This window comes from Myotis myotis, unplaced genomic scaffold (genome assembly GCF_014108235.1).
Source record: "Myotis myotis isolate mMyoMyo1 unplaced genomic scaffold, mMyoMyo1.p scaffold_m19_p_3, whole genome shotgun sequence".
Taxonomy (NCBI): domain Eukaryota; kingdom Metazoa; phylum Chordata; class Mammalia; order Chiroptera; family Vespertilionidae; genus Myotis; species Myotis myotis.
Window position 1 is genome coordinate 117,625,014 of NW_023416335.1, and position 19,490 is coordinate 117,644,503.

At 40.1% G+C, this 19,490-nt stretch overlaps 1 protein-coding gene across 6 annotated transcripts in view; it reads right to left on the reverse strand.

Annotated features, from left to right (window-relative positions):
* The window catches only part of NUP58 (nucleoporin 58), a 49,272-nt gene that overhangs the window by 12,961 nt on the left and 16,821 nt on the right, over positions 1–19,490 (reverse strand). For 5 of the 6 annotated variants that reach the window (XM_036297779.1, XM_036297777.1, XM_036297781.1 and 2 more), the window contains exons 5-10: positions 18,494–18,604; positions 13,090–13,114; positions 10,465–10,530; positions 9,970–10,144; positions 3,178–3,257; positions 26–144 (exon numbers count right to left, since the gene is read on the reverse strand). In XM_036297779.1, the coding sequence (XP_036153672.1) occupies positions 26–144; positions 3,178–3,257; positions 9,970–10,144; positions 10,465–10,530; positions 13,090–13,114; positions 18,494–18,604 (576 nt within the window). The remainder of the gene's footprint in view (positions 1–25; positions 145–3,177; positions 3,258–9,969; positions 10,145–10,464; positions 10,531–13,089; positions 13,115–18,493; positions 18,605–19,490) is intronic. The other variant, XM_036297780.1, reaches the window with a different exon arrangement.

The following is a 19,490-nucleotide window of genomic DNA, read 5'->3' on the forward strand; positions in this document are numbered from 1 at the left end:
AAAATTACCACGGAAAGCATGTTACCTTGAGGAGCTATGTGTGAATTATTTGCTTGAGTGGCAAGATGGTTTTCTAGTTCTTCAATCTGCTGTCTGTATTGCTGAAGCTGTACCTCAAACTGCTGAACCAAGATTCTGAAGTAGCTGTATAAAAACATAAAATCAGATCAAAGTTTTAAAAACATTATTTTCTTTATATTCAAAATACCAAATAAATAAATACATATGCCCATTGATGTAGGGCCCTTTGAGTTAGTCTGAGACATACTGTATCTTTAAATGGTGCAAATATTATTGAAACAGAAATCCAAACTCATAAGCTATCAAAAATAGATGTATATCCTTTTACTCCAATCATTAAAAAAAAACACCTCAATTAAGAGATAATCTAAAAAGCAATTGAATAGTCTCCAAAAGTATCAAGGTCATCAAAGACAAGGAAAGATTGAGTAACTGTTACAGACTGGAAGAGATTAAGTAGCAGTAACAACTAAATGCAGTATGAACAGAATCCTAGAGTAGAAAAAGTACATTAGTGGAAAATTGGTTCCTGGAACAAAAAAGCACATTAGTGAAAAAAATCAGTAAAATTCAAGTAAATTCTGTAGTTTGGTTAAATTATTTGTGCCAATGTTAATTTCATGTTCTTATAATTACACTAGAGGCCCACTGCAGGAAGATTCCTTCAAGAATAGGGCTTCCTGTGGCCGGAGCGAAGCAGAGAAGGGAGCGAAACCTGCTGAGGCAGGCTTTGCTCCTGCCTCAGCCGCCCTGTTTGTTTCCCTCCCGTCTCCGCAGCTTCACTCCCTTCTGCAGCACTTGGCTTCCTTCTAGTTTGTCTTCAGACTTCTGCGTAAGCAAATTAACTGCCATCTTTGTTGAGTTAATTTGCATACTCATCTGATTGCCTAGTGGGCGTAGCAAGAGTGACACCAATTTGCATGTTTCTCTTTTATTAGTGTAGACTATGATTATGCAATATGTTAACAGAGTAAGGGAAAAAAGAAAATTCTTTCTTATCACCACCATTTTTGCACATATTTTGCTAATTCTAAAATTAGTTTAAAATAAGTTTTAAAAAGTTTAATTGTTAATCAGAGTTTATAAACAAACTAGAGGCCCGGTGCATGAAATTCATGCACAGGTGGGGTCCCTAGGCCTGGCTGGCGATCAGAGCTGGGCCAATCGGGGCCCGAAGGCCCCAGCAGGGCCAGGAGAAGCGGCAACGGTCCCTGGGGCCGGAGTGGAAGGAACGGACGCTGATGCTGCCACAGCACGGTTCCCCGCCTCCCCCCCCCTCCTTCCCTCGCTGCTGCACTGCCATTGCAGTGGGCAGGTGGTGGGCCAGTTGGGCCTGCCAGCTGTGGGCAGGAACAGGAAGTGGGAGGTTGGCTGCCAGCTCAAGGAGGGAGCAGGCCCTCAGCCCCCATGGGAAAGGGACCATGTCGCTGCCACCCACCCCCAGTTCCCTGTCCCAGCCCAGGGCCCTGTACTGATTGGGCGATAAAGCCTGCCGGCCAGGGAGAGGAACCACAGGAGGTTGGCTGGCCATGGGAGGTTGGCTGTGGAAACGCACTGACCACCAGGGGGCAGCTCCTGTGTTAAGCGTCTGACCCCTGGTGGTCAGTGTGCGTCATAGTGACCAGTCGTTCCAGTCGTAATGGTCGCTTAGGCTTTTATATACATAGATACTTACAGTTCCTGTATCTATAATCTGAAAACACTATAGTGTAGAATAGAAAGAGTATGAAATTACTACTACTGTCCTGATAAATTTAACCAGAGAATGCTGAAAAGATAGAAAGGGACCATGAATAGCATGCAAAGCAGTCTGAACATTATTCTATATGAAATTGAGAACTGTGAAAGCTTTTTGCAGTGCAAAATGATACAATTCAACCCATTTCAAAATTAGCTCTGATGGCAGAATAAAAAGACACAAGAATAAAATACTAGAGGAAGTGCATTGAGGAAGCACATCCCATGCTAATCTAAGTAAGACAACAGAAATATCATTGCCATTCTTAATTTCCTGATTTTGATCATAATATCCTTTTGTTTAAGAAATACACACTAAAGTACTTAAGCATAAAAGCATCATGTCTGCAAATAATTCAAGTGGTTCGGGGGAAAATGTATATAAACTTAGAGAGAAAAGAACAAAAGTAATAAAAATGTTAACATGTAGGGAATCTAGAAGGAAGATATATGGGAATTTTTTTGTCTCATTCTTGAAACTTTTAAGTTTTAAAACATATCATAATAAAAAATTGTAAAAAAAAAAGTTAGAGACCAGGAGCCAAACAGACCTCTACCACTTACAAGCACAGGACTTCATCTCTTTGTGCCTCAGGCCTAAGACGGGAATGATACCAGCTGTAGAGGTTTTGTGGGAAATGAGATAAAGCATGTAAAGTGCTACGCACACTGCTTGGCATATGGCAAGCAGTTGAAAACTATTAGCTAGTATTATCTCTAGCAACACGAAAGGATATAAAAAGGAAACATTATATTTATCACATGTATGGTTACTACATGAATATACAAAAGTTGAGTGAAGAAATTACAGGTGGATTTTTTTTAAAGATATATATTTTTTATTGATTTCAGAGAGGAAGGGAGAGGGAGGGGAAGGGGGAGGGGGAGGGGAAGAGGGAAGGGGAGAAAAGGAGAAGGGAAGAAAGGGAGAGGGGGAGAGGGGGAAAGGGGGAGATAGAAACATCAATGATGAGAATCATTAATTGGCTGCCTCCTGCACATCCCCTACTGGGGATCAGGCTTGCAACCTGGGCATGGGCCCTGACTGGGAATCAAACCTGTGACCTCCCGGTTCATAGGTCGACATTCAACCACTGAGCCACCCCAGCTGGGCCAGGTGGATTTTTTTCAATTTTAACTTTACTTATCTACATTTTCTAGTTTTTCTTTCTAAAGATTTATTACCTATGTAAATAAAAACTATGCAAATAACTTTCACTTACCCTTCAATAAAATGAGGATAATAAACTATCCTCGTAGGGTTAACATGAGAATTAAATGGAAAAACCCATGTAAAGCGCCTATTAACTCAGGCTTGCTACAAAGTAAACTAAAAATTCTTAGCCTGTATATTGTTTATATTGGTCTGCATTTTTAAAGTTTAAAGAAACATTTGTTTTAAAAATTCCAATAACTTACTCAGCAGGAGCTGCATTTTCATGTTGGAGTCCAGGTGGTGTTTTCTGGGTTCTTAAAGCTATTTCAGCATTCTTTAACTCCTAATATACCAGAGGTTTAAAAGAAAACAAAGGGCCAGTTAAAAGTTAGGCTAAAAATACCAGTTATCTCTGGTTTGAAACTTCAAACAATGTAATTCCTGGAAGTTCATGCTGTGAGAACATAGTATGGATGAAACCCATTTACAAGTTGTAAAACCTCTTTCGAAAGAATACAAACTATACTTTTAACAAACTTTATGATGTTTATAATGAGCTGCTGATCTACTTTAAAAACAATGAATTTCTGTAGGAGTCATGAAGTTAATTTATCCACAGCAACAGACTATGCTACTATTTAAAAATCTTTAATATAAATGTAGAAAACACTACTGTAAAAAAAGCAAGGTAGCAGTAATAATGTTGAGGCTGATGATGGCAGCAGTTAATATTCTGGGTACTTACTATGTATCAGGTACTATGTTGAAGGCTTTACTTATCATGGTTAATCTTCAATAACGCTACAATTTAGATATTACCCTATTTACAGATGTAAAAATGGAGTTAGAGACATTAAGTAATTTGCCCAAGGCCATGTAGCTGGAAGACCTGAGAACTGAACCTAGGCAGCCCAATTTTTTTAAAGCTTACATACACACTCAACCATTCTTAAATTGCCTTTGGCTGGTCCTCAATGCCATTTCTATTTTCTAGTTGTTATTCAAGGCTAATATTCTGTTTTAACCCCTTACATCTCACATTCTTATCATTTCACTGACTTTTCAACTTCTACTAGTTTCCCTTACTTCTTTTTTTAAAGGATATTACCTTAATCTTTATATTCCCTGTAGCAACCTCTTGCCCTCATTTTATTGCCAAACTGTTAAGTCTCTGTTCTTCCCACCTCATTTTCATTCTTCCATACTATCTGACTTGGTACAAATGCCCTGAAGAGTTCTAGACCAGGGGTCCTCAAACTATGGCCCACGGGCCACATAGGGCCCACCAAAAACATTTATCCGGCCCCCCGGGGTGTTTTTGCCGCCCCTGCCGGTTGCTAAGCAGCCGACTGGTCCCAGGCCCACAGTGCGCATGTGTGGAATGTACACTGCACTCTCTGACTCCCCTCCTTCTGTCTGTCTCTCGACTCCTCCTCTCAGTCCCGGGTGTGATCGGACGAGTCACGAGCTTGCCTGTGCAGAGCCTGCTGCTGCCTGAGGACCGAGGTAAGAACAAGTTAGGATTTATTTTTTTTTGAAGTTAGGAAGTCTATTTTTTTTTTTATTTTGCAGTTAGTAGGGCCTTTTTTTTTTTTTTTAAGTTAGGAGAGCCTTTTTTTTTTGAAGTTTTGTTTTTTTACTTCAAAATAAGATATGTGCAGTGTGCACAGGAATTTGTTCATAGTTTTTTTTAAACTATAGTCCGGCCCTCCAATGGTCTGAGGGACAGTGAACTGGCCCCGTTTAAAAAGTTTGAGGACCCCTGGTCTAGACTATTCAAACTCTGACCCCTGCCTACTTCTCTAAGCACTGACTCTTGCCAGGCCCAGACTCATACTCAGGGCTCCTACTAGTAAACTGCTTGCAGATCCTCAAATATGCCTATTTTATGCCCCCATACCAATGCTTGTTATCCTTCCTTCCTGCCAGCTTGAGGAACACCTAAGTTTGTTTCAAGAACCAACACAAAGGTATCCTACTCTGAACAGATGATGTAAGTACCCACTTAAGCCCTTTGTGCCTCATCAGACCTTGTACTGAAACATACTACCTGACAGATTTAACTCACTCTCCCTAAAATATTGTGTTTTGACCCCAAATGCCTGTTGAAATGCTGTGTCTAACAGATACTTAAAAATGTTCACTGAATGCATGGCGGCCTCAGCAATGCCTTCAACAAACCACTTGGCACTTGCCCTATCCCCCCAAAATTTTAACCATCTTACTTACTTAAACTCTTGAGTTATATACCCTCCCAAAATGATGTATATAAGATTTTGCTTCTGTAAGGTTCTAGTCTACATAATCACAACACTGCTCCTCACCTCAGGATTGCTTATATTTCCCAGAAAAGCTTCCTCTGAAGAAAAGATTTTGGTTTAAATAAGATCAATAACTACTTCACTAATGGAGTCAGACTTTTTTTTTTTCAATTGGTAATTCACTACACTCAGGTAGATCACTAATTCCTGTATATGAGAAATAAGAATAATCTTAGATCACATTTTTTTGATAGCTCCTATAAAATTTTCTAAACTCAATTCGGATGATTTTTTCCTTAAGAAAATTTTATTTGACTCATATCTTCATTTTGCTACCTTTATACTCTACCCAATCTTTTATTATTTCATTCATCCCATTAGACTTTTAGAACCTCTAGAGTTGTCTTTTTATCTCTAAAAGACATTATATTAACAAGTATGGTATGTAACAGGTATTCCACAAATATTTGTAAAAGGAATCATCCAGTGTAAACAGTAGAAGAACCCCATTATAGCATTCATTTAAGTTTGCCTCCTCTATTACTTTATTAATGACCCTTTCCATATAATTTCATATTTCCAATATGAAATCCACAATTTCATGTAATGTTTAATCAGAGTCTAAACATTGTCCAATCTAAAAGCATAACTAACGTTTTTCCTTTAGAAAATAAATATCTGAAGATACATAAAAAAAGAGTAAGTGGGAAGGAAATGTGGGGAATACTTTTCATATTTAGCCAAGGAATTTGTGAGCAGGAAATTTGAAAGTAAACAATAAAGCTTTTGAATCTCCTTTAATATCATAGGTTAGAATAGCTATTTTAGAAACACATTTTTATTAAAAACATCACAAAGTATTTCCCAATAGTTGACTTGAAGACACGTAAGCTGGTACAAACTTCCAGTGATAAGTCCTAGAAATGTACTATACAGCACAGTGACTACAGGTAATAATAGTATACCATCTATCTGAAAGTTGCTAAGAGAGTAGATCTTGAAAGTTCTCATCACCAAGGGGGAAAAAAAGGTCTTTAACTATTTGTGATGATACATGTTGACTAGACTTATAGTGGTGATGATTTTGCAATATATAAAAATATTAAATCACTATACTGTATATCTGAAACAAATGTTATATCAATTATATTTGAACCTATCTATATATATATAAAGAGCCAGGGTCGGTAACATCCACAATGACCAAAGGCTTGACTGAATGCCCAGGCTGCGAGCGCAGCAGGCTCTGGTGAGTGGGGACTTGTTGCAGCAGGGATGGGGCTGGGGGAGGCGGGGCCGGCAGTCACACTCACGCACTCACAACCCCCCCCCCCAACACACACACACAGCGCCCACCAGCTCAAGCTCAGTCTTTTCTCCCTTTCTTTCCCTCCCTCCCAGCTCACTCTCAGAGCCTCTCTCAAAATGAGGACCCAGGGCAGGTGATGGTGGAGCTGCCCCCACTGGCCCCGCCCCCTCCAACCAGGAAAGAGGAAGTAGGAGGGAGGCAGGGAGGCCTGGAGGACTGCTGAGAAAAACAAAGAGAGACAGAAACTGGGAGACTGGGATGAAGAGAAGGAAACAAAATAGCAATATTAAAATATTTCCTCAATTAATAACCTTTTAATGTGCACAAATTACGTGCACCAGGCCACTAGTGAGTGTGTGTGTGTGTGTGTGTGTGTGTGTGTGTACACACACACATACTAGAGGCCCGATGCACAAAAATTTGTGCACTGGCGGGGGCGGGGGGTGTCCCTCAGCCCCACTTGTGCCCTCTCACAGTCTGAGACCCCTCAGGAGATAACGACCTGCTGGCTTAGGCCCACTCCCGGGTGGCAGAGGGCAGGCCCAATCCCTAGGTGCCTGCCCTGCAGCTCCTGGTTGGGCTCAGAGCAGGGCCAATTGGGGAGTTGAGGCGCCGTGGCCTGTCATGCACAGAGCAGGGCAGATCGGGAGGTTGCGATGCCACCCCCAGTCACACTCAGGGTAGGGCCAATTGGGGGCTTGGGGCGCCGCCCCCTGTCACACTCAAGGCAGGGTCGATGGGGAGGATGCGGCTCACCCTCTGTCACGCACAGAGCAGGGCGGATCAGGGGGTTGTGGTGCCACCCCGTCATGCACAGAGCACGGCCCATCAGGGGGTTGGGGAGCTCCCCCCGTCACGCAGAATAGGGCCGATAGGGGAGTTGGGGCACCGCCCCCTGTCACCCACAGAGCAGGGCTGATCAGGGGGTTGGGGCACTCCCCCCTGTAACACTCAGGGCAGGGCCGATGGGGAGGTTGCAGCTCCACCCGGTCACACACAGAGCAGGGCCCATGCGGGGGTTGGGGCGCCGCACCCTGTCACACAGAGCAGGGCCGATCAGGGGTTTGGGGAGCTCCCCCCTATCAGGCACAGAGCAGGGACAATCAGGGGGGTGGGAAGCCTTCCCCTGTCACGAACAGAGAAGGCAGATAGGGAGGTTGTGGCCCCGCCCCCTGTCACACACAGAGCCGCAGGGCAATCAGGGGGTTTGGATGCTGCCCCCTGTCATGCACAGAGCAGGGCGGATCAGGGGGTTGGGGCGCCGCCACTGTCACAGTAAGGGCAGGGCTGATGGGGAGGTTATGGCTCTACCCCATCACACACAGAGCAGGGTCCGTGGGGTGTGGGGGTTGGGGCGCCGCCCTCTATCACCCACAGAGCAGGGCCGATCAGGGGGTTGGGGTGCCGCCACTCTCACACTCAGGGCAGGGCCGATGGGGGGGTTATGGCTCTACCCCGTCACACACAGAGTAGGGCCCGTGGGGTGGGGGGGTTTGGGCACTGCCCCCTATCATGCTGATCCCGGTGCCGGGAGGCATATTACCCTTTTTTTTTTAAAAAAAAAAAATATATTTTATTGATTTTTTTACACAGAGAAAGGGAGAGAGATATAGAGTTAGAAACATCGATGAGAGAGAAACATCGATCAGCTGCCTCCTGCACATCTCCTACTGGGGATGTGCCCGCAAACCCAGGTACATGCCCTTGACCGGAATCAAACCTGGGAACTTTCAGTCCGCAGTCCGATGCTCTATCCACTGAGCCAAACCGGTTTCGGCCATATTACCCTTTTGCTATATAGGGTAGAGACCTGGTGCATGGGTGGGGGTTGGCTGGTTTGCCCTGAAGGGTGTCCTGGATCAGGGCGGGGGTCCCCACTGGGGTGCCTGGCCAGCCTGGATGAGGGGATGATGGCTGTTTGCAGCTGGTCACACACCCTTCAGGGTGGGGGTCCCCACTGGGGTACCTGGCCAGTCTGGGTGAGGGGATGATGGCTGTTTGCAGCTGGTCACACACCCTTCAGGGTGGGGGTCCCCACTGGAGTGCCTGGCCAGTCTGGGTGAGGGGCTGAGGGCTGTTTTCAGGCTGGGACTGAAGCTCCCAACCGCTCCTTTTTACTTTTTTTATTTGGGGCCAGCTTTAGCTCTGAGGCTTGGCTCCAGCTCTGAGGCCTCAGCTGCTGAAAGTAGGTATCTGATTTGTTTCAGTTCTATAATGGAAACTCTGTATCAACTCCAGCTCTGAGATCCCGGCTCACTGAAAGCAGGTTTCTGGGGTTTTGTTTCGCTTCTATATTTGTTACAATGTTCAAACTGCAGGCTCAGAGGCCGGCAAGGCAGGCGGGGAACGTTGGAGCCCTCCGTCACTGAAGCAAGCAAGCCCCTCATGTGCAGTTTAAGCTGCCTGGCTGCCGGCCACCATCTTGGCTGGCAGTTAATTTGCATATCACCCTGATTAGCCAATGGGAAGGGTAGCGGTCGTAAGCCAATTACCATGTTTCTCTTTTATTAGATAGGATAGATTAACCTCAATACCATATATTAACTAAGACTTAAGACTAGCAAGTCAACAATAGAATTTAATACCTATAATGCATACAATTTTATTTAATAACTGATAGATTAAAAAGACGTTTTTCTGTCAAGCTATTTTCCTCTTGTATAACAATTATGCCCACAGGCACTTCTATGAAATAAAATAGTTAGTAGAATAAGCTTTAGAATTAGAGTATTAGACTCTGAATCCAAGCTCTCCCACTCAATAACAAAGCTCTTTGCCTGTTTTCTTATTTATATAATGAAGTTAATAACCGTAGATATGACATAGGGCTGTAGCGATGACCCCAGTTTAGGGTTAATATATAAAAATTGTTCAGAATACTGCCTCCTCCGTAGTATGCACTAGATAAAAACTAGTAACTATTATTATAGCAATTTAAAAGTGTATGAGCTATACCAGTGATGGCAAACCTTTTGAGCTCGGCGTGTCAGCATTTTGAAAAACCCTAACTTAACTCTGTGCCATGTCACATATAGAAATTTTTTGATATCTGCAACCATAGTAAAACAAAGATTTACATTTTTGATATTTCTTTTATATATTTAAATGCCATTTAACAAAGAAAAATCAACCAAAAAAATGAGTTTGTGTGTCACCTCTGACACGTGTGTCATAGGTTCGCCATCACTGAGCTATACGGTTTTCTTAAAGCACTAGAGGCCCAATGCACAAAATTCGTGCAAAAATAGGCCTTCCTTCCCTGGGCTGCCGTCACCGGCTTCCCTCTGGCACCTGGGAAACGGGCTTCCCTTGCAGCCCCGGCTTCATCCAGAAGGATGTCTGGTCTAGTAAGCATATTATGCTTTTATTATTATAGATGTTTAATTAAACTTCCTAATTTAAAAAAAAGAGACCTATTTCCATTAAAAAAAAAAGAACCCAAAATAAAAAAACCATTATGATAAAATAACTTTAAATTAGTTTACCTGAGCAGTTTCTATTTTCAATTTGTCAATATTGAGAGTGTTTCTCTGTAATCCACTGGCAGCCAATGACAGAAGCTGCTTTAGAGCTTTAATATCTTCTTGTACTTTAAGCATTGCTTTTGAAGACATTCTACTAATTTCTTCTTGGACCTGTTTTTGTTCCTTCACAAATTTCCTTAAAGAAACAGAAAACTGAGTTTTTAAAAAATACACCTTTGGTTTCCCCCACAAGAAAAAAAGTACATTTACAATAGGTTGGTCAGAGTCTAAGTGTCTTAAGAAGCAAAAACTAAAAATTCATCTACAGCTCTCATGCTTTTTTCATAAAATTACAGCTACACAATTTTAATACCTATTGTTCTGCTTTTCCTCTAATTTCTAAACACATTTAAAATTTTAACCAAAGTTACAATGTTTAGGAGGAAGAGATGTTCCCCATAAAATATATTCTCCCATTCAAAGATATTTTATGTAGTTACAACTCGACACACTTACTGGAGATTTTCAACATCCTGGCAGATGACAGGAGGTAGATTTTCATCCTTCAGGGCTTTACTGTCCCTAAGAAAAATGCCACAGATGTATTAAAATCATAAAAAGGTGGTAACTCAGCTTTACTAGAATGTGTTGATAGAAGAAAATATAACAAATATTCCCCATTTATAGCTTTCTTGGATGATTTCAACGTTCTTTATAAAGAACAAATTTCCTGACTTATAAAATAAAATAACTAACAAATTATGTGGAGATTCCTTTACTAAAAAGACTGGCATCTATGTAAATGTTTAGTTAGTGACTGACATTTGACTAAATATTTAGAGGGAAAAAGTGAGAAAACACTACAGACTAAGTTCCCCCTGGCTCAAAAATTATATGATTGATATTTTATTCGGTTCAAAAATATGAGAGCATTCATTAAAGAAATTCGCAAAACTTTTCATAATGAGATGCTCACAATATTTTACTTTATTATTTTTAAACTTCAGTTTATTCTTCACAAAGTAGACCTAGGAATAGCTTAAGGGACTTAGAAATATTTAATGAAGGCAAGAATAAGTGACTTTGGCAGGCTGTAATGGAATCATGAGTTAGACTTCAGTTGCAGACCCATTACTACTTCCTGAATAAGCCTAAGCAAATCTCAGTCTCTCTCAGCTTCCTCGTTTATATCACAGGACTAAAATATACAAAAGATAATTGTGAAGAATGAAGTTGATCACCTATTTACAAATGCTTTCTTTAACATAATACAAATTAAGTGTGAAAATATCTCTAATAATAAAAGCGTAATATGCTAATTAGACTGGATAGCCAAACCACCTTCTGGACGAAGCCGGGGCTGCGAGGGAAGCCCGGGTCGTGGGTGCCTGCTTGCAGCCAGAGGGAAGCCCGGGTCCCGGGTGCCAGAGGGACGCAGGTGCCAGCAGCCTGGGGAAGGAAGGCCTACTCTTGCACGAATTTCGTGCATTGGGCCTCTAATAAAAATAATAATCTTGCCGAAACCGGTTTGGCTCAGTGGATAGAGCGTCGGCCTGTGGACTGAAGGGTCCCAGGTTCGATTCCGGTCAAGGGCATGTACGTTGGTTGCGGGCACATCCCCAGTAGGAGATGTGCAGGAGGCAGCTGATCGATGTTTCTCTCTCATCGATGTTTCTAACTCTCTATCTCTCTCCCTTCCTCTCTGTAAAAAATCAATAAAATATATTTAAAAAAATAAATAAATAAATAAATAATCTTCAAACATATATATGATGTATATGGAGGCTATTATTATTCCTCTTCAACCTTGGGAAATACATGGTACTGGCACAGTAATCTTCTATAATAATAAAAACGTAATATGCTAATTAGAGGGGACAGCCGAATGACCTTCTAGCAAGCTCCCAAGGGAGGGGCCTGCAAATGGCCCTCAGCTCCTTACCCAGGCTGGCCACGCCCCCATGGGGTGAGGATCCCTGCTAGGAGGAGTGGCCAGCCTGAAAACAGCCCTCAGCCCCTCACCCAGGCTGGCCATGCTCCCCCAGCAGGGAACCTCACCCCATGGGGCGTGGCTGGCCTGCAAACTGCCCCAGCTGTTTGCCCAGGCCTGCACCATCCCCAGTGGGGACCCCCACTCCAGTGGGGGTGTGGCCAGCCTGCAAACCACCACAGGCCCCTTGCCCAGGCCGCCCCACCCTGATCCAAGACACCCTTCAGGGCAAACCAGCCGGCCCCCACCAGTGCACCAGGTCTCTATACTAAAAAAAGGATAATATGCTAATTAGACTGGGAGACCTTCCGGACATTTTTCTGGACAAAGCCATGGTGGCGGGGCCAAGGTAGAGGTGGTTAGGGGCCAAGAGGGAAGGGCAGTTGTAGGTGATCAGGCTGGTGTGTGTGTGTGGGCCCATTGGGGGCGAGCAGGCCGCCAGTGGGGGTCAGTTTGAGGCTGGCGGGAGGGTGGGGGACATTTAAGGGTGAGCAGGCCGGCAGGCAGAGTGGTTAGGGGCAATCAGGCAGGTGAGCAGTTAGGAGCCAGCAGTCCCGGATTGCAAGAGGGATGTCCGACTGCCAGTTTAGGCCCGATCCCACAGGCAGTCGCACATCCCCCAAGGGGTCCCAGATTGGAGAGGGTGCAGGCCGGGCTGAGGCACAAACCCCCCACCCCATGCACGAATTTCATGCACCGGGCCACTAGTTTATATATAAAATAAAAGGTACACAGACACACACATATATTTTCATTTATATATATAAAAAGTGTTCCCAAAGTAAAGTTCCATGAATTGCTCAAGATTTAATAAGTTAAAAAAATACATATATATATATATATATATATATATATATATTTACATTTACATTTACATTTATATTTATAATTTATATACATTTGCATTATTTGGGGGAAAGCCAACCACTCCCTAGAAAGAACTGGTTATAAGTTTTCTTAAAGATTAAAAATTTGACCTTTCATAATCTTTTAGAGCAAATGTGTATTTTATTTTTGACAAAGACTGGTTAAATAATTTTTCTTCTAAATGCCTACATGGTTCCATGTACTTCCAACCACACCATTTGCATACAATTTAATAAATAAAACTTTTTAATTACAATATTTTAAAAGTTAAATTGTAAACTTACTCTGGTCTTGTTCCCGTTTTATCACCTAGAAAATTCAAGAAACTTTGTGTAAAAATAGGCAATTTAACAATGTACTATGCATACAAGTTTAAAGTTAATGCAAACTAAGATATAAATAGAAACTGTTAAGCATTTCTTAGATTGCCCCTTAAATATCATGACTTGTCACAAACCCCAAATACAGCAAGTTATGGAGATATATTTACATATATATAAAGAGTTCTGTATCTGATTTGCATCTATTTCTTTAAAGGATAAGAATCTTCTTTAATAAGACAATGAGAGAAAGACAAATACCATTATGATTTCACATATATGTGGAATCTAAAGAATAAAATAATATAGAAACAGATTCATTCATAGAGAAAAGACTGACAGTTGTCAGAGGGAAGGGGGGTTGCAGGTCTAGGTGAAAAGGTGAAAAGATTAAGCAGTACAAATTGGTGGTTACAGAATAGTCACAGAGATGTAGATTACAGCATTGGAAATACAGTCAATAATATCATAACTACTGATAATACATATGGGGCCAAGTGGGCACCTGAAGCAATGGGAGGACCACTCTACTCTAAAGTATGTGATTTTCTAACCAGTTTGAGCCGAAACTAATACAGAATAATACTGAATGTAAGCTGTAATTGAAAAATTGAAAAAAGAAAAAAAAATATTTGTTTTTAAAACTACCTTCCATGAAAAATATCCCTGCCTGGCAGTTTAATTCCTAAGAGCTTTACTTGATACTTTTTAAGGCCCAATCAGTATGAAAATACTAAAATATATCTGATTACCTGAACTTCTCTAAATATTTTATAAATGCAGAAAATTTTAAAATAAGGTTTTTGTGTCTGCAAAGCAAACAAAAGCCCTCACAGTAATAACATCTAAAAATAGAAAAAAGTAAAAGTGCTCCTTAAGCAAATTAATCAGTGACCTGCATGTTAAAGTACAGAAAATACAGAAACACACTAAAACTCAATGGTTCCTTCCAGCCTTTTTCTGCACATGCACATACACTTTTTAAATCATTTTTTTTAATTATATCTATCTATCTATCTATTTTAGAGAGGGAGGGAGAGGGAGGGGGGAAGGGAAAAAGGGAGAGAGGAGAGGAGAGAGGAGAGGGAGAGGAAGGGAGAGGATGGGAGAGGATGGGAGAGGAAGGGAGAGGATGGGAGAGGGAGGGAGAGAGAGAAACATTGATCAGCTGCCTCCTGCATGCTCCCTACTGGAGATTGAACCTGTAACCCAGGCAGGTGCTGACAGGGAACTGAACTGGTGACCTTTTGGTGCATGGAACTGCACCAAACAACTGAACACACTGGCCAGAACCTTACACACATTTTTTAAAGCAATCAGGATTTTCTTAGCATGTTGTGAATATTTTCCATGTCAATTAAAATGACTTTAAAAGATAACCGAGTGCATAGATGATGTAGCTGTATCACAACATTTATGCCCAACCCTTTCTTAGCAACAAATGTCTATATCTACTTGTGCACTACTTGATGTGCATTCCAAGAAGAGGAATTTATTGGTCAAAGAGTATGCCAGGGTAGGTCCTTTGACATATTACCAAAGTGATCCCTTACAACAACTAACCCAACTAACCCAACTTACCTTCCCATGTACTAGGAATAAGTGTATCTTTTCCATCACACTCTCAACATCAATAAACACGTTAAAAAAAAAAAATCATTGCTAGTATGTAGGCGAAAATGCCACTTCATTATACTCTTAATTCATATTCCAATTAGACAAGTGGATTTTTTCTTTCGTGAACTACCTGTTTATGTTATGTATTTTTTGAGGTTATTTCCCTTACTGGCTTCTAAGAGCTATTTCGACATTAAGCAAAGTAATTCTTTCTCATATATATCACATTTCTTGTCTTTTTTTCCCCCTAAGCCTTGCCGAAACAAGGCCACCAAAAATTTGCTTGCCTCCCCCAAAAGAGGGAGAGATGTATTTGGGAGAGATTTTCATGTCTATTTTTAAAACTAAATCCTTATAATTGCAAGATACATCTTGATTTCAGAAATGTTAAAATGTGCAAAAAGCAGCATCTAAAAATCAAGCATTTTACCTTAAATTTGTCATTTACCTTTTATCTCTGAACACGGGGTTTCTTTTTGTTTAACTCTTTAATCCAACTAAGTTTTTCATATTTTTTATCTCATTAATCCTAAGATATTTTTTCCTTTCTTAGTTTGACATTTCTGAAATTGGCACCATTGTTCTATAAACAGGGTCTTAGATTTGATGAGACAGTAATATAAGGTAGGGATTTCATTGTTTTCAAATAGTTCAACTATTTTATTGGCTAGTTATTATCTTGCTATTTCTTTGATACTCCATTTTACTATCTTCTATATATATAAAAGGCTAATATGCAAAGTGTCCCCTTCAGAGTTCAACTGAGATTGGGAGTTTGATCGCTTGCTATGATGTGCGCTGACCACCAGGGGGGCAGTGCAGAATGAAGGCCTCGCCCAGCAGCTGGGGAAGGAAGGCCCTGGCTAGCAGCCAGAAGGCCCTGATCATTCCTGATCACCAGCTAGGCTCAGGGACCCTACTCGTGCATGAATTTCGTGCACCGGGCCTCTACTATTTTATTAAAAAAATTAACACACACACAAACGTGTATATAAAACTTGCATCTGTTTTGAGACTAGTGTGGACTCCTGAATAGTCTCTCTAGCTTACACCTCAGTAATACCTGTGGACTACTATAAAGGCTTCTTAACAGTTCTCCACATCTACTCTTGGCTTCCTGCACATTATTCTCCACATGGTTGTCAGATGCTTTCTTACAAGACAAATTGCATCATGTCACATTACCCAGATCAAAACCCTTTGGTTGATCAGTATAATTATGAAACTTTTTAAAAATATATTTTATTGATTTCAAAAAGAGAAAGGGAGAGGGAAACATTGATGTGAAAGAGAAACATCAATCAGCTGCCTCCCGTATGCCCCCTACTGGGGATCGAGCTCACAACCCGAGCATGTGCCCTGATCAGCAATCGAAATGGCAAACTCCTGGTGCATGGAATAATGCTCAACCAAGTGAACCACACTGGCCAGGGCTAATTATAAAACTATTATGGCATACAAGGCCTTTCATGATCTCTGGGATCTAAATCTTTCTGTTCTGCAGGTATATTGGTCTTCCAGCATTCTCATCACTAGGACTTGCTCATGCTGCTCCCTCTTTTTTTTTTTTTTTTTAAATATATTTTATTGATTTTTTTATAGAGAGAAAGGGAGAGGGACAGAGAGCTAGAAACATCGATGAGAGAGCAATATCGATCAGCTGCCTCCTGCACAACCCCCACTGGAGATGTGCCCACAACCAAGGCACATGCCTTTGACCGGAATTGAACCCGGGATCCTTCACTCCACAGGCCGACGCTCTATCCATTGAGCCAAACTGTTTAGAGCCATGCTGCTCCCTCTTTACGGAATGCTGTTCCCTACCACTCTTCATCTGATTAAATCCCACTAATACTAAGGTCTACCTAATATCGCTACTAGAATAAGAAATCTCTTGACTGCCTTGACACATATAACAGATGAGGGAAATGGGGACGTTATACATATAGTCATGTGCATTAATTATTCTATGTGCTCCTTTTGCTCAATTCTAAAGTACCGTATGTATCAGAATAAGACCAAGGGAGAGGAGGTTAACTCCTTTCATTTTTCACTCCTTTGCTTCAATCTGCTCTTTCATATGGAGCCTAAAAGTAATTATAAGACAAGTAGTCTTAAAATAGAAGGATACTAGGCTATTACAACTGAGTAAAAAAATAAGTTGCTAAAACACCTAAGGCTATTTTTCTAATGACAGAGTTTCTAGAAATACGACATAAAAATAAGAATAGGACCCTATGTTTAGAATTTAGTAAATTTTTATTCAAAGAAATAAACCCGAATTGTTTAAGTTTAAAAGGATTTTCCAACTTTTAGGATAGTAATTCACCCTAGAATAAACAGTATCTCTTTATAATAAAACCCATGTCCAATTTTAAAAATTCTTATATAGATATATGGGCACTGACTACTATAAACCTTCAACCACTACCTCATTCTAGTTCTGAGAGGTTCAATGCAATATATATGTATATACTCTAGTAAGACATGCTTTCATCAGAAGCAGAAAAGATGTTGTAAAACAGAACAAAAAATCATACACAGGTCCTAGTTTGGCTCGGTGTATAAAGCGTGTCAGCCTTTGGACTGAATGGTCCCAGGTTCAATTCCAGTCAAGGGCACATGCCCAGGTTTGTGGGTCCAATCCACAACGTGGGCCTGATCCCCAATGGGGGGCATGCGGGAGGCAGCCGATCAATGATTCTCTCTCATCACTGATGTTTCTATCTCTCTCTCTCTCTCCCGCTCCTTCCTCTCTGAAATCAATAAAAATATATTTTAAAAAAATCATACACAGAACCAACAATAAAAAACTTTTCAAAATGAATTTGGCTAACTTTTAAAAAGAATATTCAGCATAGCAAGAAGAGCATTTTACTACTCACTGGTGAGTACATAAATTGGTAAAACCTTCCTGGAAAGCAATTTCACAATATATACCAAGAGTCTCCAAAATGTCCCTGTCTTTAAACCAGTAATTCAATTTCTAGGTATTTGCCCTAAAGAAATAACCAAGAATATGAACAAAATTTAAAATAAAAGCACATACTTAGACAGTATTTACTATGTGCCTGGCTCTGCTAAGGTTTTACAAACAGTAATCCTCAAACTAAATTATAAGTAGGTACTGTTTCTCCCACTTATAGATAAAAACAAACAAAAAAACTAAAGCACAGAGAGGATAAATAACTTGAATAAAGTCAACAAAGCTTGAAAATAGTTGAGCCATAATTTGAACCCAGGCAATTTAGCTCCAGAATTGACACTTTTTAAATTACAATACTACCCTGACTCTCTGTAAAGTTGCACAATGCAGTGATACTTTCCAGAGTAAAAGAACTGGAGATAAGCACTATCAATTAGATGATGGCTGACTAAATTGATATGTCAAGATTAATATTAAACAGCATTAAAATGTTTTAAAATTACTGACATTGACAAGTATTTGTGATATATTATTACATAAGGACAGGTTTCAAACAATATGTGTCATGCTCCCAAATAAAAAACATAAATCAATACATTAAGATAGCTAGATAAGACATAGGCACATACAAATCTCAATTTTCTAGAAAAATAAAACCTTAAATGCACAGCACACAAAACATTGATAAAAATACAATGCAAACAAACTTAAAAGTAAAAACTTTACTAATGAATATATTACATATAACTAACAATCTTCCAGACATAGGAATTTAAGTTCCCTCACAGGACTGTTAGAACATAAAATTATAATAACATTACTTACTCTTTTTATCTGATGAACTACTAAAATCTATACCACCAAGGCCTTCATTGCCTGCAGTTGAAGTAGCTGCTGTGGTTCCCAAAGCCAAGCTTAAAGCATTCTGTCCAAGACCTACAAATAAGCTAAACATCATTTATAAAGTTCACTGGAAGTCTTTATACTGATTACATCTTCTGACCAAAGCACTCCAATGCTTTTAAGTTGGATTCCAGATTCTCTTCATACTTGATTTAGGAAAAGAGCAAGAAACAAGTCTAGAGCAAGAAACAAGTCTAAATCTAAACAAAGACTGATAGTCTTGCTTGGATTCAACAGTATATGTAGTTTGAATGTGACTTTTTTTTATTAAAAGGGTCAGAATACATGTTAATTCAGTGTATGTGGACACTCAATTTTATGTTTGCAAACCCTCTCTAAAAAAGAGTTTTAGTATGTTTCCAGGTGAATACATCTTGTCTTACAATCATGATTTGGAATTATATACTTTTAAAATATTCTAGTATTGAATGTATTAATTAACTTGATAGGTGGAGTTAGTTAAGGAATAATTTTATAATGAAGTACATCTATCAAATCATGTACATTTAAAAAATCTTACAATTTTATTTGTCAATTATACATCAATAAACCTGGGGGTAAATAAGTAAATATCTAGTATGAATTTATAAGAGTATAATATAAAACAAACTGTTTTACTATCAATGAAACTTAAAGAATTAATACTTGGAAATCTTACAGTTCAAAATATCATACTCCCAGGTTCTTTGCATAAAACTTTTTTTTAAAGTAGACTTCATTTATTTAAATCCTACCTTACAAAAGAAATTAGAAGAGTTAGACTATAGTCAATTTTAAGTCAATATATACTAGTGAATCCATACATTCCCAAACTGATACAATTGTGGGTGGGTTTTTTTTAAGACAAGATGCCATTTACTTTAAAAACAGAGAAAACAGTGGAATGTATTGTTAAGAGCATGGGATAACTGAAAACTGG